At 59.0% G+C, this 21,308-nt stretch overlaps 2 protein-coding genes across 2 annotated transcripts; one reads left to right on the top strand and one right to left on the bottom strand.

The window, feature by feature from the left end:
- Window positions 1-167: 167 nt before the first annotated feature.
- Window positions 168-9,919, bottom strand: PRICKLE4 (prickle planar cell polarity protein 4). The gene is made up of 9 exons (XM_032710349.1): window positions 9,827-9,919; window positions 7,210-7,299; window positions 3,105-3,257; window positions 2,845-2,952; window positions 2,631-2,768; window positions 2,339-2,539; window positions 1,901-2,087; window positions 1,426-1,749; window positions 168-1,150 (listed from the first exon to the last, which is right to left on the bottom strand). The coding sequence occupies exons 1-9, from the start codon at window positions 9,917-9,919 to the stop codon at window positions 654-656; spliced, it is 1,791 nt and encodes a 596-aa protein (XP_032566240.1). The 3' UTR covers window positions 168-653.
- On the top strand, window positions 9,792-20,088 carry FRS3 (fibroblast growth factor receptor substrate 3). Its single transcript, XM_032710422.1, has 7 exons — window positions 9,792-9,904; window positions 11,800-11,928; window positions 12,116-12,204; window positions 13,196-13,382; window positions 15,343-15,504; window positions 16,030-16,187; window positions 17,146-20,088. The coding sequence occupies exons 3-7, from the start codon at window positions 12,139-12,141 to the stop codon at window positions 18,007-18,009; spliced, it is 1,437 nt and encodes a 478-aa protein (XP_032566313.1). The 5' UTR covers window positions 9,792-9,904; window positions 11,800-11,928; window positions 12,116-12,138; the 3' UTR covers window positions 18,010-20,088.
- The last annotated feature ends 1,220 nt before the right edge of the window (window positions 20,089-21,308 follow it).

Below are 21,308 nucleotides of genomic sequence, written 5' to 3'. Positions count from 1 at the left end.
TTGCAGCCCTCTCTCTGCCGTCGTTCTGATCCCGCTCTCCTGGGGTAGGTGAGGGAGGGTTCCTACAGTGAACCCAGCATGGGGGGTGTGGCAGAGGGCAGAGGTCACCCCTGGGATCACACTGCCCTGGTGGCACGGTCGGTGTCATGGTGGGTGACCCTCCTGCGTTCAGATTTCAGCCAAACTTTATTGGAGCTTCGTCATTGGCAGCAGCAGAGCTGCCCCCCCAGTCCCTCCCCGCGGTGCCACCAGGACACGGTGGCACCAGAGATGGAGAGCACGTGGCAGTGGTGCTCATCCTGCAAGGAGGAGTCCCAGGGAAGGATCCAAAGGATCCAACCCTTGCCCAGGGGTCTGGTGCAGGCAGCTGCCCTTGTCTGGAGCACCGGCCGCTCTCCCTGGAGCTGCTGCCGTGTCTGAGGCGCTGGAGCCCAGGTGAGCTCTGCTCCCTTCCTGCTTTACCTGTTCCTAATTGCGGGAGAGGCCGGCAGGAATTGCAGGCTGTGCTTTGCCAGCAGCTGCCGGGGGGGAAGGATCCCAGCAGCTTCTCCCACCAGCCTTGGGCCACGTCCAAAACGCACTTGGAACATGTTGAGACCGTGGCAGCACCCAGCAGGGGCTGGCAGGATGTCAGGGCCCCCGTGTCCCCACTGCTAGGACACACTGCAGTGTTTGCTGCTGCCCCGGGGCTTGGCCGTCCTGCCCCCAGCCTTCCCCGGGGGCTCCCTGCCCAGGGAATTCATCCCAGGCTTGGGGATGGGCTTCCCAAAAAAGAAACCCTCTTCCTCCGAGTCCGAGTCCGAAGATGAGGAGCAGGTGGGACACCAGGAGTCCTCCTCCTCCTCCGTGATGTCCTGCAGGTCGATGTGCTCCGGCCGGGGGCTGTGTCGGGGGGGGGACGTGCCCGCTCGGGAAGAGGGGTTTCCATGGCCCACGGGTGTTCGGGGGTCAGGACCCCCCAAAACTGGGTGGCCCAAGGCTCCAGGCTCTTTGGGCCCCTCTGGGCTGGGCTGGGGGGCAGAGGGGTGGGTGGCTGGTGGTCCCAGCATCCCTGTGTGCACAGCATCGCTGCTCCGCTCCTTGGCGGCTGCTCCGTGGTCCTCTGGGCTCCTGAACGCGGGATGCACAGGGGCCTGATCCAAAAACGCCTCTGGAAGAAGGAAAGCAAGGGTAAATGAGGAAGGAGAAGGCTGAGCCTGCCCTCCCACAGCCCCTCGTGCACTGAGGGCTGCCCTGGGACATCAGGGAGGGTGGCAGCAGCCCACCCCCAGCTCCCACCAGTCGCCCTCCCAAGGGAGGTGGGCTGGGGGCTCATCGCCACTGCTCCAGCCCTAAACTGGGCTGCCCCCGTGTGACGTTCCCCATGAAGCACCCAGGGGCTGAGCAGAGCCTGGAATTGCTCCCATTCCCCCCGTAGGATCCTACCAGCCCCTTCCACGCGCTGCCTGCAGCCCCCTGGAGCTGAGGGGCCACCGGACCCCGGTGTGGTCCTGCTGGCCGGGCCGGCTCGGGACAGGGGTGTCGAGTCCGGGGACGGAGCCGAGGCGAAGGCCGAGTCGGAGGAGTCGGAGGTGCTGGAGGAGGAGGACGAGCCCTGGCGCAGGCTGCAGGCGTCGGAGCAGAAGAGGCGGCCGCGGCGGCAGGTGAGGGGCTGTCCCCGCAGCGGCTTTCGGCACAGGCTGCAGCAGAAGCAGGCGGCCCGGGCGTGCCAGTGCAGCCCTTGGTGGGTGGCCCCCTCGCTGTCAGCACCTGGGGGGCAACCACAGGTGAGGGGGAGGCTCTTCCCACATCCATGCGCCAAAACCCATGTGCCAAAACCCGTCCTCTGCAGCCCTCCCAGCCCACCCCCTGCCCGCCCGGCAGGGACGGGCAGCCCCCCTGGGCTGGGGTCGGGCCGTACCGATGGGGTCCCCGCAGGCCTGGCAGGGCTCGGCGAAGAGGCTCTCGAAGCAGGCGCGGCAGCAGGGCCGGCCGCTCCTCATCACGTAGCGCTGCCCACGCAGGGGCACGTCGCACTCCAGGCAGCAGAAGTGCTCCAGGTGCCAGCGCCGGCCCTCGGCCTCGATGCACTCCTCCATGAAGATCAGCTGGAGCGGGAAAACAACCCATCCTCTCAGCACCCAGCGGGAGAACCCACAGTCTGGAGGATGCTTTGCTGTGCTGAGGAGCGAGGAAGAGCCCCCATCCCGTGTGGCGTGGGCATGGGGATCTCAGCAAGGCTCAGGAAGGAACATTTCCTGCCCATCAGCGGTTCTAGCTGGATTTGCAGCCCCCAGCCAAGAGCAGGGGCTTTGAGCGGCCAAAGGGAGGTCAAAGCCGCCCCCTGCCCAGCACCCACCTGGTCACAGGAGGCACAGCGGGGTCGGAAGAGCTCAGCGTGGTGCCGGCCACAGTAGATCCTCCCATCCTGCTGGAAGTAGATGAGATCCACCAGCGGCTGGTGGCAGAAGTGGCAGGAGAAGCAGGACGGGTGCCAGAACTGGTCCCCCAGCCGAGACACTGAAATCCCCGGGTCGCCTTTGTTCAGCCTCCTGCCGCACTGCAAGGCAAAGGGACCCGGGGTTTGGGGCCAGGCTGGTTTTTGGGGACAGATCCCCGCCAGAGAACGGCTGCTGGGGGGGACACCTCACCTTCCTGCAGGGGCAGCCGTGGCAGGGACCGGGCACGGGACGTGCCAGCCCCTGGCCCAGGGCCTCCCGTCTCCGGCGGGCGCTGAACGCTCGCAGCTGCCACCGCTCCTCCTCGGCGAGCTCGGGGCAGTACCGCTCCTGCACGGGGGCACGGGGGTCAGCGGGGCACGGGGGGAAACCCGGGGTGGGCAGCACCCAAAAATAGGTGTCTTACATCGCAGTCCTGGGGAGGCAGCTGCTGCAGGAGGGCTCTGGCGCGGACCTGCGTCCTGTCGGAGGGAGAGCCGGGCTGCGGCGAGCGGGGGCCGAGGCACGGCAGGGCCTTGGGAGGGGGCACGGGAGAGAGAGACAGGCGGAATTTTAGGGGGGTTAAGCTGCTGCATTGCTAGAGTGTGTTTAATCCCAGGGCTCTGCTGTGGGAACCTCCCACGCATGGCACCCATGGAGCTGGGGGAGAGCCGGGGTGCTGCCCACCTCGGGGGGTGCGGGGTCCGCAGGGGGTTCCGGGTACTCTTCCAGGGCACAGCCGGAGTCGCTGTCGGAGGAGGCCGGAGGGAGGCCGGTGGTGGTGCCACAGGACGGGGACTCATCTCGCTGGGGCCATGCAGGGCGAGGCAGGGACATGAGCTGGGGAGAGAGGGCATGGGCTGGTGAGACCCCCGGTGAGGCAGGGAGGAGAGACCCATCCCCAGGACACGTAATCTGTCTCCACATGGCAGCAGGACGAGCAGCCCCTTGTCCCAGGGAGGGACCCTGGAGCAGGTCCAGCCGGGAGGATGCTCAGTGTCACCACGACCTCGAGACCTTTGGCTGAACCACTGCAGGAGTTCAAGGGCTTTTGGGGGCTCCTTTCTCTGCGGGAGTTACAGCAAATCCACACCCAGGGTGTGGGCACTCAGCAGGGCTGGGGCTCTGTCTGCCAAGCAGGAGGTACTGGGAGGGGATGTGATGGTGATGGGTTGAAGCCAAGTAGGGAAGACCCCAGGTGTCCGAGCTCAAGCTGGAAGAGGCTTTGGAAAACAGCCCCAGCTTTTTGCTCACCCACAGCAGGAGATTTTCCCCAACTGCCACCAGTCCTTTGCTGGGTGGTGGCTAATCCCTGGTCGAGTGGCCCAGCCCTGAGCGGGGGCAGTGGGAACAGACTGAGGTTTAGCCCAACTCAGTGGAAAATAATTCCTTCCCCTTGGGCTGCCATTGTTCCGCCCCGGGCGGCTGTTCCTGCCCGGCTGGCCCAGCCACCACCACCACGCCTGGCCCGGGGTTACGCAGTGGAAACTCATCCCGGGCCGTCCCCTCCTCCCCGCGCGGGCGCTTTCCACCACGCGCTTCCTTCCTGCCCTGGCTTTCCAAAACAAAGGCGAGATGGTGATGTGGTGGCTCCTGGGGTTCCCTGGACGCCAGCCCAGAGCCTGAAGCCCTCAACCCGTGATTCCTGCCCCGGTGGGATGCAGGTGGGCTGTGGGTTGGATGGAGCTGAACTGCTGCTCCAGGGGGAAAGTCACAGGTGCTGTGACCAAACAGGGCACCCCTGGATTCACCCAGTGCAACGCCCACCGTGGATTGATCAACTGCTCTGGGAAGTGTTTCCATGCAGAAAACAGCTCATCTCGGGCTCAGGGCTGAGGGGTGGGAACCCCCAAACTCTCTACCTGGGTCCTCCTAGTCCTCTGCCACCATGAGGACTCGTTCCCTTCTCTGCACTGGGATGGGACCAGTGTATCCCCCCTGCCCGTGCTGTCAGGGACATCCTGGCCAGCACCAGCATCCCCACTGCTCCCACTGAACACCTTCAACACCCCCAGCTCAGCCCCTGCTGCCAGTATGCCCCTTCCTATGCAGCATTTTGGGGTGCTGGGATGTGGCAGCTCTGGAGCTGGGAGTGGGTGGGCTCAGCCCGGGCAGCTCAGGTTTCCCTGCCCTGCACCTGGGTCAATGATTAACGCTGCACATTGGCTAATCAGCGGGATAAAACAAAAGGGCTGCTTGCTTTTTCCTGGGCTTTGGGGTCTGCCAGCCCTGGGGCAGCACAGGAGGGTGCAGGGCTGGTTGCAGGGTGCTGTTCAAAGCTGTGCTTTGGGGTAGGGATGAAATAATCTGGCCCAACTCTGTATTTGCAGCTCAAGGAGAGCCCTGGCTTTGCTGGCTTGGTGAGGGCCCACTGCTGGGCCAGGAAACAGTCTTGGCTCTACAGGAGAAGCAGGATGGTGAGTGGGGACCGCTGTGGGCTCAGTGTCCGGCCCCAGCTCTGTTTCTGCCTGGTTTGGGTAACGTGTCCCTGTTTCTCTCTCCCCAGTGGGAGGCATTCCCAGGCTGTGCTTGGCTCATTAAGCTTCCAAGCTGCATTTGTCTAATCTGCTGGGGCTTTGCTGTAATTAGACCCTGCTGATGCTCCAGGGACTCAGTGGGGCTGGTGGTGCCAGCGTGGCCTCAGCCCTGTGGCACAGGGCACCCTGTCCCAGGCACAGTGGGGTGATGCTGGGGGAGAGTGGCTTGGGCAGGGCTGCTGGCTGCTGTGGATCCATGGGGATGTGCTGGAGAGCCCAGCCCAGCCCAGTTTGATGTGATTACGCTGGCTGGCAGCCGTCTGGGCTGTAAACAAGTCCCTGTAATTAGCCCCAGACGGTGACACAGGTACGCGCCTCCCATGCTAAAGAGCCAGGCAGCCCCAACAGGTCTGTCTCCTCTGCTCCCCATCCCTGTCCCCTCTTCCTTCCTGCCCTCCCTCGCTGCCTCCAGGCACTCCTGCTATTGCCCTTCCCTGCTGGGATACAGGGATGCTCCCAGCCTGCCCCTGCCCTCAAACCCAGGGATGGGAGAGCCCGGACCAGACATCAGGGGCACAGTGGCACTTTGGGGAGCTGCTTCTCCCTGCCAGCGAGTCCCCAGGAAGGGACATGTGACAGACCAGTTGGACAGGCTGGGTGCCACTGCCTGTCATTTGCCTTTACTGTAAAAGCCTCTGGGAGCTCCTCTGGATGCGACTGCTCTGCTCCCTTTGCTCTCCGAAGGTTCGGAAGCAGGCACAGCTCCCTGGGTACAAGCGGCTAAAATTCCTGGGAATATTAATCTTATTTGGCTCCCCGGGAGCAGCCCCTGTCTCCAGCTGGCTGAGGGAGCATGTGTGGGCTCCCAGCCCTCTCCTGCCAAGGTCACACATTAACTTGGAGTGCAGCCACCCCAGCCCATTCGGAATTCAGCACAGGCTCCCTGTTCCCAGCACGGCAGGGGCCGATCTGCATCTCTGCCACAGCTTTGCTTTTCTAGAACCACCTCTCCACCTTAGAAGACCCACTTCCAGACCCCCTCCAGCCAGTTTTTCAGAACCACCAAACACTCCCCAGCTCCACAACCCCCAGGAAACACAACATCTCACCGTGACCAAAAAGCCCTGATCCCCTCAGAGCGCCCAGCAGCACTGGCAGCTTCCAGAGGAACAGCTCCGTGTTCACCTCACCCACGGGATAACCTGTTTTTGCTTGAGCTCCTGTCAACACAGCTGCGATGAAGGTGCGTGGAACAAAGATGCAGAGCAATAAAGATGCATCTTCTGGGGCGAGATAAGCTGAGGTCTGGCAGGGTGAGCTGGAGCAGCGAGTCCTGCAGCACAGCCCGAGCCAGGCTGGAGACCTGGAGCCGGTCTCACAGAGGAGCCTGCTGTGCCTCTTGGATTTGGGATGGCCCGAGGTGCAGCAATGCTTGGTGCCACTGGCTGGGCACAGCGGATCACAGGCCAGGCTCAGGGCAGCCCCCCAGATGATGGGGGGGTCTCAGCATCCTGCTCTGCCACACAGCACCATGTCCTCCATGCCACCAGAGGGGATGGTGGCCGATGCTGTGGCCTGTTTGCTCACCAGATGACGTGCCAGTGCTGCAAAGGGCTTTTCTCAGTGTGTTTTCCCCCATCCCACAGGCATGGCTGGCTGTCCCAGCTGGGTGGGGAGCAGTAACCCCTTAACCCACCCTAACTCAGCTTTGTACATCCGCAGGTATGGACGGAGACCCCCAGCCCTGCTCTCCCCGTGGCCACCAGGATGAAGACCCACCACCTTCCTGTCCCCATGGCCACCACGATGAAGACCCATCACTCCACTTCTCCCCACGGCCATCCTATCATGGCCCAGCACATCGATGTATGAAGGGGCCAAGCTCCATCTCCAACCCCAAAACATCCCATTCCCGCCGGATCTCGGGTAGAGGAGGGATGGTGGAGCCAACGCCCCTTCCCGGAGCCCCTCGTCGTGCCGGGCAGCCCTGCCCACCCCCTGCCCGCGCACCTGCCTGCTCCGGGCTGGCAGGGTCTGGCACGATGGAACAGGCGGCACCTCCCGCTCTCAGGGGACGTTTTCCCGAAAATAAAGGCCGCGGGGGCAACGATATCATTCCCGGCCCCAATTATTTCTCCCGGAGAAGAACAGCCAAAATCCCCCCGTTACCCTCGCTCCCGTCCTCTTCCCCTCGCAGCGATTCCCGACCGGGGACCCTCCCGCTGTCCCCTCCTCCCAATCCACTTCTCCCGCAGCTCCAGCTCCACGCGTAGCTGGGGGACCCGACCCCGGCAATCCCTTCCAGCGGCACTTACCTGCCCCTTCCCGGCGCTGCGGGCCCCGCGCTCCGCCGCTGCGGGCTCCGCCGCCCGCTCCAGCCCCGCGCCGGCCGCCGCCGTCCCGCCCTGCTCCGGAGGACGCGAGGGAATGGAGCCCGGGCTGGGAAAACTTTGCAAAGCGAAAGGAAAACATCCAAGCTCACTCAGGGAAACGCTCTTTTTTTTTTTTTTTTCCCTCTCTCTCTCTTTTTTTCCCCTGCCTGCCCAGGCACTGGCTCCGCGGCAGCCGGGGTCCTAATTACAGGCTTTTTAGCCTAAACCTCGGGAGCCAGCCAATGGCTGGAATTCCAGGGCAGGCAGGGAGGGGAAGGGGGGGGTACATTAACCCTACAGGGGAAAGAGCTCCCGATGACATCTGGTTTGCTCCTACCTCTCATTTTCCGAGCGCCCGCGCCCTTCCCTCCCTCTGCGGCTCGGTTCACCCCAGGTTGCCGTTTGATGACTTTTATGATCCCGCGCGGTGATTTATTTTCCTACCGAGATCAGAAAGAGCTGAAGCTTCATGAAAGAGGGGGAAGTGTCATTACACCCCAATTTAGAGGTGGAGAAACCTTGGCTGGGCTCTCACAAAGGAGTTAGCCAGCGGCAAGTCAGGATGTCCTAGTTTCCACAAGCCCTGAACACCTGACGAGGTTCCTACAAGCCATTCCGACCGGCTCCGGCTCAGCAATTCCACCCGGGCAGGAGCCAGGGCAAAATTTATCAGAGCCTGACGCGAGGCAGAGCGCCTTTGTTGTGCTTCTGTGGATTTCTCACATGCTGTAAGATTTTCCTGCCTGCTGATGTGACTTTGGGGATGACCACAGACACCCAACCGTCCGTGGGGGTCAGCCTGGATCTCTGCCACCCACGTGTCTCAGGAGCTGTGGCTTGTTTTGGGGCTCCGTTGGGAGCCCTCAGAGGTGCAGGTGGCTTGTGTAGATTTTGGGATTAGGGTCAGGACTGCGGCCTAAATCCACAGGGATGGTAATTTGTCAGAGGACGTGGCCAGGCTGGGCGAGGCCGTGCAGGGTGGTGCTGGTGCACAGGTTATTGGTGCTTTATAGAGGCTGTGGTTGCCCCATCCCTGGAAATGTTCAGGGCCCGGTTGGATGGGGCTTGAAGCAACCTGGGCTAGTGGAATGTGTCCAGTGTGGAACAGGATCTTTAAGGTCCCTCCAACCCAAACCATTCGAGGATTCTCTGCCAAATCACCTGGGCAGGGGCAGAAGGAGGAGGAAAGGATGGAGCAGGTGACCATCTCCAGTGTCCTTCTCCCCCACACAGGGGTCCTGTCAGGGCTGTCCAGCCAGTGCTGTCACTCCCCAGGGTCCCTTTAAGGTCTCAGATGTGCACTGGGACGTTCATTCTCTGTTTGGCTTTGATGGGAGGTTGGTTTCTGCAGCTTTATCTCGGCCCATTTGCTGCAGTGGACTTTGTACCCCCGCGTGGTGGTGGGGGCCCCCCCCGCCCTGCACTCCCCCACTCCTCCATCCCTCCACAGGGCAGGGGGGTTAATGGGCAAAGTCCTCGCTGGGAGACACAGAGGCTGAGTGCACAGAGGGGTCACTCGGGGCTTTCCCAGCTGGGATCAGCCACTGCCCCATGGGAACATCCCCTGGGCGCCAGGTGAGCCCACACCTGCACCAGGTGTGTGTGAGGGGCACGACACCAGCCCAAGGGGTCCCTGCTGCCAGAGCACCGTGGGGTGACCAGAGTGTGACCGGCAGTGTGCCTGGGACCCATCTGTGTCCCATCCCAGGCCACACACCCTCCGTGGGTGTTATCATTTATTAGATCACATCAGGAGTCCTGGGGCTGAGTCGGGATCCTGCAGAGCCCGGCCCTGAGCAATCAGGTGCCCATCGAGGTGGTCTGGGGGTGCAGCCACCTGTGGGACCCCAGCACTGAGCTGCCATTGCCTGCACTGGTTCAGTGCTCTGGTACTGGGGGGGAATCAGGGGGCTGGGACTGCTTAAGTGCCCCCCAGCAGCCCCTCCTGCTCCTGCGCCCCCTGATCCCCCTTGGGCATCCCCCTACCCCAGACCCTCAAATCCCCCTTCACTGACCCCCCTTGGGCATCCCCACAACCCAAACCCCCCTAATCCCCCTTCACTGACCCCCCTTGGGCATCCTCACAACCCAGACCCCACAAGTCCCCCTTCACTGACCCCCCTTGGGCATCCTCACAACCCAGACCCCCCAAATCCCCCTTCACTGACCCCCCTTGGGCATCCCCGCAACCCAGACCGCCCGAATCCCCCCGCGCTGACCCCCCAGCACCCTCTCCCGTCTCACACCCCCAAAATCCCCCGGATTAACCCCCCAGCACCCTCTCCCGTCTCGCACCCCCAAAATTCCCCCCACTGACCCCCCAAATCTCTTCCCTCGGCTCCCCTGGCCCCGCCCCCTCTGACCCCGCCCCCTCTGACCCCGCCCCTCCCGCCCCCCTGGCGCCCCCTGGCGGCCCCGCGGCGCTGCGGTGTCGCTGCTCCGCCGGGCCCGGCCCGGCCCCGATCGCTCCGGGCCCCGAGCGGGGACCCGGGACCCGCCGGGCCGGGCAGGGCAGGCAGGGCCGGGCCGGGCCGGGCAGGGCCGGCCAGAGGGTCCCGACACGCTCCGGGCCCCGGCAGGGCCGGGCCGGGGGCCCCGGGCCGCAGCTCCCGGATGGCGGAGCCGGGCAGCGCTTCAGGTACCGACCGGGCATCGCCCGCTGCCCCCTCCCCTCGTGCCCCCCGGGGTCCCCTCGTGTCCCCTCCGCACCCTCTGCCCCGGGACTCGCCCCTTCCTCAGGCTCCCCGTTCCCACGGGCTGTGCAGGCCCGTCCTGCTCCCTCCCTCCCCTTCCTCACCCTCCATCCCCTTCCTCACCCCTCCCTCCCCTTCCTCACCCCTCCCTCCCCTTCCTCACCCCTCCATCCCCTTCCTCACCCCTCCATCCCCTTCCACCATCCCTGTCCTCCTCCGTGCAGCCCCTTCCCCGTCCCTGCAGCCCCTTCCATCTCTCTCCATCTCTTTCCACCTCTCACCATCCCTTTCCTCACCCCCCCATCTCTCTCCTCCTCCCTCCAGCCCCTTCTCTTGCCCGTGCCCCCCTGCTCCCTCCTCTCTTCCATGCTGGGGGGCTGTGGGTCTGTCCCTGCCTGTCCCAGGGGGTTGGTGTGGGACCAGCTTTTCCACACAAGACATCCCTGTGCCCCTGGGCAGGGGGAGGTGGGGGTGCCCTGGTCCTTTGGGATCGTGGGGACTCTCTTCTCCAGTCCTGGGTTTAAGAGAAGGGCTTGCAGGAGGGCGAAGGCACGAGGGGCTTCTGCAGGCTGGGGGGTGTGGGAGGAGAGGACCAACCTGGCTGGGGATTTGGGAGAGATGAGCTCCTCTCCTCTGGAGAGGAGCCTGCCAGGCAGGGCTGTGGAGGTCTGAGGAGGATTTAGGTTTGGATCCTGGAAGGTGGGAGGCTGGAGGGCTGGATAGGGCTGGTGGTCTTAGGAGGGACACAGTCCTGCTACAGGGGAGCGTGTTGGGCTCTTGGAGTGTTTGCTTTGACTGGCTGAGGCTCTGAACTGGCAAACAGGTGTTGGAAAGGTGTGTTGGAAGTGCTGAGACTTGGGAGCCTCAGTCTCTGTGTGAAAGGGATGCTCCTGAAATATTCACCACTGAGGAGCAGTGGGAAGCACCAAGGGAGTGTTCAGGGAGCTCACAATGGGTTTGTTTCCTAATTTGTTCAGTTCTTACCATAAAAACTGCTCAGGATAAGCCACAGCACTTCAGCCTGACCCCTCACAGCTGCAGGTGGAGGAAACACCAGAGGGAGAGAGGATAAAGAAGAAAGAGGGGGCAGATTCTGGCATGGCAGGGGGAGAGGTTCCCAATGGCCTGTGCCTTTCATTTACTGCTCTGGTGCCAGGCTGGTGATCCTGGGGGCTCAGATGGAGGGACCATGAGCTGCTCTCACCAGGGCAAACATGGCATCATCCCGTGGAGTCCTTCAAGTTTCCAGAGTCCCTGCCCTGGGGTGGATCTGGAATCCTTTAAGTTTCCATCAGAGATAGCAGTATTTCATATTTCTCACTACTAGTGAGAAAGCCAGGAGTATTTCTCACTGCTAATGCCACAACTCCTGCCTGTTTGATACCTGCACTGACTGTGTCAGATATCAGAGTTTTAGTGTTTTCTGGCATTTGTTACTTTTCATACTCCAAAGTAGAACAGCTGCTGGTTCTCTGACCCTGAAGGACCTTCCCTCCAGTGAAGGCACCTTCACATTCCTCAGCAGCAGCTGCCTGTGATTCCCTGTGTCCTCACCACCCTCTGTTTTACTGTTGTGTTTTATTTGCCCCAATCCTGCAGGATCCCAAAGCCAAAAAGTAAAATATCTCTTATTTAATTGGGGTTTTTTAGCTGTTCATTATGTATTTTTGTGCAGAATTTTCTCTACTGATATAAATGCAGGTAGTTAATTAAAAAAACCCCCAAACATCTCCCTTCCTTGTAATATTTTAAGGGGACTTTGGTCACACTCCCACCCACATCCCCTGCTTTTTAATCTTTCCCAGTTTTATCATTTATTTAATTGTGTTCTCCTTGTCAGGTGGAAGATGGGACCGTTTCCCTCGTGTTTTAGGTGAAATCTGGTGACCATGAAGTCCCGAGGGAGATAGAGGGACAGCAGTGGGAATTCCTTCTCACTCCTCTGAAAAAATCCAACAGTTGCCTGATGGTAAGAAAGCCGTTGCTTTTAATTAGTGTTATATTTACAGTGCTCATTAATCAAGGAACAGATTGAAGAGTTTGAGCTCCAAACCCAGTGGGATGGAGGAGGACACAGCTGTAAATGCTGTGTTTGGAGCGGGTGGGAGGGTTGGACTGAGAGCCTGACTGTGCTGTGGTTTGTGCCCTCTCCCCAGGGATTGCCCCTTTGGCTGGCGTCATGGGGAGCTGCTGCAGTTGTCTGTGCACAGACAGCATCCCAGACAACCACCCCACCAAATTTAAGGTAAGTGTTGCACCTTCAACCCCGTCAGAGAGTCTGTGACAGCTCCAACTGCTGGCAAAGCCCAGCGTGGGCTGGACTCGGGCAGGAGAGGAGGGAACAGCTCTGCTCCTGCACACGAGTGTCACTCGAGAGGATTTGAGAATGTGTTCGTTTTGGTTTGGGTTTGTTTTCCTTTCCTCAAGGAACCTCTGCTGCAAATGTGTTCGTATTTGCTGTGGAAATTGCCTCTGCTTGGGAAATGCAAGGAAATGGGGGACTGGAGAGAAACCTTTTATTGCTGAGGGCTGTGTTCCAGAGCCTGGGCTCAGACACATCAGCTGAGCTGCCAAGCTCGCAGTCTCCAGGGCTGACAGCTCGGCGCCTGCTGCCAGCCATGAATCCCTGCTCTCAGCTGGGAAAAAGGCATCAGTAAAGGGGGGAAATCCATGGAATTACAGTGCTTGGTGGGTGGGCTGCTTTGGATACCAGTTGCACTGGTGAGGGGCACCTGCAGTGCTGTGTCCAGGATGACACAGAGGGGCTGGAGCGTGTCCAGGGAAGGGAACAGAGCTGGGGAGGGGCTGGAGCAGCAGGAGCAGCTGAGGGAGCTGGGGGGGCTCAGCCTGGAGAAAAGGAGGCTCAGGGGGGACCTTCTGGCTCTGCAACCCCCTGACAGGAGGGGGGAGCCGGGGGGGGGGGTCGGGCTCTGCTCTCAGGGAACAAGGGACAGGAGGAGAGGGAATGGCCTCCAGCTGTGCCAGGGGAGGGTCAGGCTGGACATCAGGAGGAATTTCTCCCTGGAAAGGGTGGTCAGGCATTGGAAGGGGCTGCCCAGGGAGGTGGAGGAGTCCCCACCCCTGGAGGTGTCCAAGGAACGACTGGACGTGGCCCTCAGTGCTCTGGGCTGGGGGACAAGGTGGGGATGGGGCACAGGGTGGACTCGATGATCCTGGAGGTGTTTCCCGGCCTCAGTGACTCTGGAATTCAGAGTTTGCTGCCGTGGGCTCCGCAGGTGACGAACGTGGACGATGAAGGGCACGAGCTGGGCTCTGGGATCATGGAGCTGACGCAGCGGGAGCTCATCCTGCACACGCACAAGCGCGACGCCGTCCGGTGGCCCTTCCTGTGCCTGCGCCGCTACGGCTACGACTCCAACCTCTTCTCCTTCGAGAGCGGCCGGCGCTGCCACACGGGGCAGGGTGAGTGTGGCACTGCCTCCTGGAGGCAGCAACGCTCAGCCTTCTGCTCCCAAACTTCTTCCCAAACTCCTGCCCCTGGTCAGTCAGCAGGTTCCCCTGCAGCCCCTTGCCCAGGACACCACAGTGTGTGTGTGCACATCCAGTGGATGCTCCCGGTTAAAACACCCACGAGACAGCGTTGGGGCTCAGGGCCTGGGCATGAATCTGGTGGTCTCATTTTGCTGGTGCTCACGAGGGGGTTGGTGAAGCACTTCTGGGGTGTATTTAATGCCACAGAGGTTGTTACACTGCCAGCGTTGTTCTTCAGTGCCAAAGGATGCCCAGCTGGTAGCAGGACCTTCCTGAGGATCTAGAAAGCACTTTTTGCAAGACTGAAGCTGTTAAGCATCTTTTAACTCAGGATAAAGCAAAAGGGCATCTCCCACACCTTTTTCCAGGTCCCTCTTAGGACTGTTTATGCCACAGAGCGTGTCGGTGGCAACAGTGGTTTGGGCACATTTTGTTTTCCTTGGTGCTTTCCCCCTGCCTTGGTCAGTGCTGGTTCTGCCCAAAGCTTTGCATTTGGGGTCTGGCAGCACTTTGTAACAGCGAGGGAAAGGAGTCCTACGTTTCACTGATGTTATGCACAGGGATGCTGTGCATGGAGGAGGGAAGTGAGTCACCCAGGAGTACATGCCAAGTCATCAGCAGCACTGGGAATAGTCTCCAGTTTTACAATGGTGCCTGTTAGTTCCTTTACCAGTCTGTCTCTCTTGCTTTTAAAGTGCTGAACATTTTCTTGGCATCTGCATCCCCGGGAAAAAAAAAGTTGTTTCCTCATTCTAACAATGTGTTTGTAAACTCCTTCGTATCCAGAAGGACTCACATGAGTGTTCAGGGTCTGTGCAAATCTGCAGTGGCATATGCTCCTTTTTAATATTTATTTAAGTGGGGGTTCCCTCTCCTGGAGCCACGTGCTTGTCAGTGGTGAGAGACTGGATTCTGTTTTGCCTATTGCAGGGTGAGGATCAGTGATTACAATTGAATCCAGTGATTAAAATTCTGCCCCATGTGTGGCTTGCTCTGCCCAGGTCCAGGCAGAGGTGAAGAAGCAAAGCTCTTCACATACTACAAAATTTGTAGCCAACACTCATCAGTCTCAGAGCAGAAATGAGAGGGATGATGTGTTTTGATGAGTTTTCTCCCTTCCTTGTAGGATTTTACTCTCCTTATTGATTTTATCTGGAGGACTCCTTCCTGATGCTGCTTCCTACCTGACTCAAGGCAGATCCAGCTGGTTTTTTTGGCCAGAACCTTGCAAACCTGGTTCTTTGGGAGCAGCCCTTGTTGCCATGCCATTCCTGTTGCTATGGCTTTGGTGTGTGTGTGTGTGCCAGCCTGGGATTGGTTACTGGTCTAGGCTGCTCCTCTGGGGAGACACTCTTTAGTTCCAGGGATTTTTAGAAGTGTGATGTCCTTGTCCCTCCCTCACGTGCACACACCACAGGGCCCAGTCCAGCTTGGAGGAGGCACTGCCCAGCCTTTCCCTGGCACTGAGGACTGCACTGGGTGCCAGGGGAGTTCACACAGATCAGAGGTGAAAGGGGACCAGTTCACCTGTCCCTGCACACCTGTGGGCTTGGCTGTTGTCAGGTAACACTGAGGTGTCCAAGGCCAGGCTGGATGGAGCTCTGAGCAACCTGGTCTAGTGGAAGGTGTCCCTGCCCATGGAGGGGGTGGAATGGATGAGCTTTAAGGTCCCTCCAGCCCAAACCATTCTGGGATTCCATGATTTCTGGTGATTATTTCACAAATAAGCCACCAGTTGTTGGTTGTTTTCCTGCGGCTGTGGGTTGATTGTGTTAAACACAGCAAAAGCAACCAGAATTCCCTGTTTCTTTAGAGCCAGGAATTCCCTGTGCTCCTGTAAAAGCAGGATCACTTCCTTGCTCCTCTGAGCCTCCTCTCTGTCACTGCACAGGGATTTTTGCCTTCAAGTGCTCCCGAGCAGAGGAGATCTTCAACCTGCTGCAGGACCTGATGCAGTGTAACAGCATCAACGTGGTGGAGGAGCCTGTTGTCATCACCAGGAACAGTCACCCCACGGAGGGGGGGCTGTCCCGGACCCCCCAGGCCCCCAACAGTAAGAGCCCTCAGTGTCTGGGGAGGAGTGGGGGGCACATAGAGATGGGGTGATGTCTGCAGTGCTCCCATCAAACTGCCCTGTGCAGCCCAGGGGTCTCTCCCATGTGCTGTCCCATGTCTTTCTGGCCACCTGTACCCCATGCAACACGTTTATTTAGAGGCCCCACTTGTTCCTGTGTGGAATTTTGTTTCCGAGGAAACAGCAACAAAAACCCCCTTCAAACAGTCACCTGAGCTGTCACCCCTCAGTTGGATTCCACTGGGCCCCTGCCAAGTGGCACCTACAAAGGTCAGGTGGTTTCTCCATGAAACCACCTCTGGAATAACTCAGATTGACTCAATTCCTGTCTCTGTGAGGTTTTAAATGAGGTTTAAATGAGGCCCTGGCCCTTGTGTTGGTGCTGGGTTCTTCGCTGTTGGGATCTCCCCCAGGCAGGCTGGTTCTGCCTTCCAGGGTGCAGCAAACTGAAATAACTCTTATTTTGTACCAACCTAATGCTCCTCTGCCTTGATCCTCTCCCAGGTCTGGGGTACACTGTCCCAGGATTTCCCAATGGATTTCACAGCTTCCCTGGAGAAAGCCTGTCCTGCTCCTCAGCCCGGCACCCCTCAGTGAGCAGCCTGAGATATTCCTCTGTGGGGGAAGACTCCACTCATCCCCTCCTTGGGCCTGAGGAGCAGGTAAACCTGCTTGTCCTAAACTCTGCTGGGTGCAAGCAGCTGGTTTTGCTCTGTAGTTCTGGGTTTCTCCCACTCAAAGCTCAGGGGATCCTCACACCTTGACATTCTGTTTTTCTCTTTACTTCATTTTGCTCTTGGAGGCTCCTGCTCTCTGACACTTCACTAGAACATCAGCCTGGCAAAGCCAACTAAATCCACTGGTATTTGGGTGGCAATTATGTGTCAGCTGTCACACAGCCCCTAAACTGCTGTGCAAATGCACCCCAAATTTGGACCCATTTTATTTTCGTTTTTGATGTTCAGCTCTTTTGTTTTAAGTTCTAGAATTTAGGATTTTCCTCTGTGAAATCCATCTTGTCTAAGCCATCCCCCAGGAGGCCTGGGTAGGTGTGAGGGCTGCAGGATCCCCGTGGGAGCCACTTGAGGAAATATTTTGCAAGTGGCTTTGCTTTTTCTCTGTGCCACGTGCATCGTGTGAGACACAGACAGAATCCCAGAATCACTGGGGTTGGAAAAGACCTCCCAGACCATCAAGTCCAACCTGTGCCCAAGCCCCACCTTGTCCCCCAGCCCAGAGCACTGAGGGCCACGTCCAGTCATTCCTTGGACCCTTCCAGGGATGGGGACTCCCCCACCTCCCTGGGCAGCCCCTTCCAATGCCTGGTGACCATCCTTTCCAGGAAGAAATTCTTCCTGATGTCCAGCCATGTGGACACATCCATTGTGTGTCTGCAGCTGGACTCTCTTTTGTCTCTCCTCCAGCCCACAAATCCTAAAATGGCTTTTGCGTTTTGCTTCCCAAAACCTTCTCGACTTATGAAATTCTTCCATCCTCCTCCTGCTTCATCAGCCACTGATGAATTTTCCCCTCCCGGTGGTTTCTCAGCTGCTCTCGGCTGCTTTGCTCTTGCCTCTGCTCTCTTCTCCTTTCACTGTCCCTCTGCTTCTCTCCTTGCAGTCCCACACCTACGTGAACACGGCCAGTGGGGAGCAGGAGCCGAGGGGCCGGCACTGTATGCACTCCTTGCCTGAAGCCCACCCTCCTTTCCCCCCTAGGAACCACAGCTGCTCCCTCGAAGACCGCAACCCCCAGGTCTTCCTGCAGCCAGGGGAGGTTAAATTCGTGCTGGGTCCCTCCTCCGGCTCCCGCCGGGTGTGCCGGCACCCCCGGGAGTGCGGGGGTCCGCTCTGCCCCCCCAACAACAACAACAACGAGTGCGAGGGGGGTTGTCCCTCGCCCCAGTGCGTCTACGAGAACCTCAACGGGCCGGTGCCCGGCGGCAGCTCCTCGCGGTGCCGGGCCGGGCTCTCCCGGCTGTCCCGGCAGGACGGCGGCCGCTCCCGGCGCCGCTCGGCGCTGCTGCACTACGAGAACCTGCCGGCGCTGCCCCCGGTGTGGGAGCTCCAGCCCTCCCGGCGGGACGAGCCCCCCGCGCCGTCCCCCGGCGGCTTCTCCGAGGCGGGCGAGGGGGATCCGCTGCAGAGCCGCCCCACGAACTCCCGGCGCAGCGCCCTCCTGCCCCGGCCCCGGCGCGCCCGCCTGCCCGGCGTGTTCGGCTTCGAGCTCCTCCCGCGGCCCCGCGCGGAGCCCCCGCGGCAGCTCAACTACATCCAGGTGGAGCTGGAGGCCGAGCCGGGCGAGGGGCACCGGGAGCCGCCCCGTGTCCCGCCGCCCGCCCCGCCCGGTGCCCGCCGGAGCGACTCGTACGCCGTCATTGACCTCAAGAAGACCGCGGCCATGTCCAGCTTGCAGAGGGCCCTGCCCAGGGACGACGGGACCTCGCGGAAAACGCGGCACAACAGCACTGACCTGCCCCTCTGAGGGACCCCCCAAGTGCCAGCCCCGCGTCCTGCCCCTCGGTGCCCTGCCCGCCGTGACTTCCATTCGCCATTGCCTTCTGCTTCCCTGCCTGCCCGTTCCCTGCGGGCACGGCGGGGCTCCTGCAGCTGCTGTTGAGGCTCGTCCGTCTGTCTGTCTGTCTTCCCCCTCTCTGTCTCTGTGTCGTTCATTTTTGAAGCCTTGTGGGATATTTGACGACTCAGAAGGTTAAACTTGGGGCAGGAGGTGCCAGGAATAACACTGTGGCACTGTGTGGGCACAGACTCGTGTGGGTTAGGGCAGTGCCAGGGCAGGGCAGTGGCGTGGGGGAGGCCTGTTCCCAAAAACGAGCTGCTTTAGGAGCTCCACTGCAAATCCAGCCTGTTCCCTGTGGATTTGACACCTCCAGGAGAGCTCTGCAGCCAGGCCACTCCAAAGTTGGGATCTGCCTTGTGTTTTCCCTGGTCCCTGGTGGTGAGGAAGCTCATGCCGTGGCCTTTCCACCCTCCCTGTTACCTGTTTTCTTGAAGCTTTTTACACTTCTGTCCTTTTCTCAGATTCAGTTTAAATTGGGCAGCTGAAATTAAATGAGGAGGACAGAGAGCCATAGGCACACACTGTGATCACAGAAACCTGATTTCCTAAATCCTAAAATTCCTTTTCCTGCTCTAAAAGAGGAGGGAAAGGCCACAACCGTGAGAGAGATTTGAGGTTTGGTGTAGAAAACTTCACTTGTGCCATATCCTGGTGTGCTTTTTGAAGGGTTCTTTTTGGCAGCTGCTCGGAAGTGCTGTCGATTTATTTATTTGTTTACCTATTTATTTATGAAATGCTCCTTTGCCTCCCAGTTATTGCCAAACTGGTGCCGATATGAAGCGTGTGCTCGCTGTGGCTCGCTCCGGTCTGGGGGACAGGTCTCAGAAGAGGTTGGTGGCTTTGCTGAGGCACCACCTGGGGAAGAAAAGTTGGGGAAAAGATCAGCTGGGAATCAAAAATGCATTAACCGGGCCTGACTGCCACAGGGTGGGTGGGAAATGCTATGGGAGCCGTGGGAGTGGGAGCGGAGCCGCCAGGCAGCCGAGCTTGGAGTGGTATCAAAGTCGGTGCCTCCACCCACGTGCCTGGCTGGGCCTCGAGGAATCTCTGTTCAGTGTTGTGAGTGAATGTGCAGTTTGTTTCCCGCAACTACAGACTTGGAAGGGCTAAATTTCGGCTCTCGGGTAAATTTTGTGGCCTTTGATGTGGATCTTTGTCTTGGTACCGGGGCTGGGCTGAGCTGCCTCTGCGCGGGGTCTCTGCTCCTGCCCTGCTCCAGGATGTCCCCTGAGCCCTCTCCGCGTGTCCTGCTGCAGCTCAGTCCCTCCCTGGGTTACTCTGTGCCTGTTTCAGTGGAGAGAAGTGCTCTGGGATGCTCTGGGGTCCCTCCTCCCTGCTGTCTGTGTCCATCTTCCTCCTGGCTCGGGAGCTGGATCCAGTCTCAGCGAGGGTCCCTCTCCCTGCAGAGACGTTGCCAAACCTTGTGTTCCCCTTGTCCTCGATGTTTTCTGGTGTTGACGTCCGTGAAAGAGGAAGGACCCCGATCATCCAGTTCCAACCTGCTTCTGAGGGCCAGGAACTTGATTTCCAGATTTTGGAAGTTCAGCCTTTTTGGGTTTTGGTGCTGTAATGTCCTGTTGAGCCGTGACCCTGTTGGGAGCAAGGACGTGTGATCCAAGTCTGAGTGATGCCATGTTTGTGTCGCAGAACGTGGAGTTCTTGGCTTGCTGTTGCACTATAAATTCCAAGTGTGCCACATGCTTAAATTCACTGGTTTTGTTTTTATTTTTGGAAGTCCTTGTGCTTGTCTTCCATTCTTTTGTCCACCCCAACCCTCGTGTCACTTATAACTGAAAGGAAACCCAAGTAATATATTTTTATATGTATAACAAATGACTTTATTTGAAGGAAAAAACAACCCCCCAAGTAATGTATCCCCCTAAATCCAGCTTTCATTTAGGGAAGTGAGAGAAGAAATTGTTTATATATATATATATATATAAAAGTTAACTGCGTTAAGCTTTAAATAAAGTATTTAAATAAAGAGTTTCTGAGCTGTCAATGTGACCCTCTGAGAGAGCACCAACAACTCCCCCTGGAGCCTCTGTGTGAACCTGCCTTTCCACTGCCTGAGCTGAGAAATGCAAAATACTTATTCCCTTTTTCCCCAGAAAGGGAAGTGAGGGTGAAATGAAATGAGGATTTCCATGGAGGAGGAGGTGAGGGCCCTTTCCCACCCCCACGGGGGTTTGCAGGTGAGTTGAATTCCAGGGAAGGTGCTGGTGGGTGGCTGTTTGTGCCTTGGGTGGCAGCAGCTGAGGGCTGGGGCTGATTTTGGGTGTTGCCTGTGGCCACCAGCCTGGCCACGTGTCCCCAAGGCTGGGATGAGGCTGCTGTGAGGGTCTGTACATCTGTGAGCTCCCAGGAGCAGGGAATTCTCCCTGGTGTTCCTCAGAAACATTGAGCTCCCAGCTGCAATCCCATTTCAGTGGTTCCCCGTGAGCTTTGTGTTGGGAAATCTGGCTTGGATCCTTTGAACTGCTGATTTTCATGTCCTCCAGGTCTAGGTTGTCCCACTTGGACCTCTCTCTCCTCGTTGGCAAATCCAGTGCTCCCAAAGGGCACTGAAAGCAGCAGTGATGGGGGATTTGCTCACACAGAAATACGTGAGGGCTGTTCTCTGACATGTCCTTTATCCCAGTTGCACCAGAGATGCTGCACCTCTTGAGGAAGGGAGAAGAATTTCCTTGACCTCAAAGATGAGAAAGCATGGAGCTGATGTTGGCTGCACCCACTGCTTCCCTGTGGAGCATCCTCTGCTCCATCTCCCCTCGTGTCCTCCCCTCCCTGCTGGGGCTCGGCTCTGCTGGCTCAGCAGGCTCTGCTCCAGAGGTATCCCAAGCTCCCCGGGAAGCTTTAGGAATGAAAAGCCAGTCACGGCTCATTGTTCACAGTGGGTTGTTCCATGTTTAAGCCATGGAAGTGTCGTGCAGGCAGCCAGGAAAGCAGCTGGCATTTATGGCTTTCGGGGTGTTCACATCCCAGCGATTCTCCCACTGTGTTTGCTTTTCTGGAAAACTTCCCAAGAGCTGTGTCTGCATTAAGTCGCCAGGACTCTTTGAGAACTTCTTCATATTCGGTTTTCCAGGTGGTGTGAAAGTGCAGGGAAGGACAGGTGACACATTTGGGATTCTCCCGGCGCGGTGTCGCAGCTTCCTCTAGTGGCCGCGGGGGAAACGGTTCCAGAGGAGAATCCAGGTTTGGGA

This window comes from Chiroxiphia lanceolata, chromosome 25, assembly GCF_009829145.1.
Source record: "Chiroxiphia lanceolata isolate bChiLan1 chromosome 25, bChiLan1.pri, whole genome shotgun sequence".
NCBI classification, from domain to species: domain Eukaryota; kingdom Metazoa; phylum Chordata; class Aves; order Passeriformes; family Pipridae; genus Chiroxiphia; species Chiroxiphia lanceolata.
This window is presented reverse-complemented; position numbering and strand designations above follow the sequence as displayed.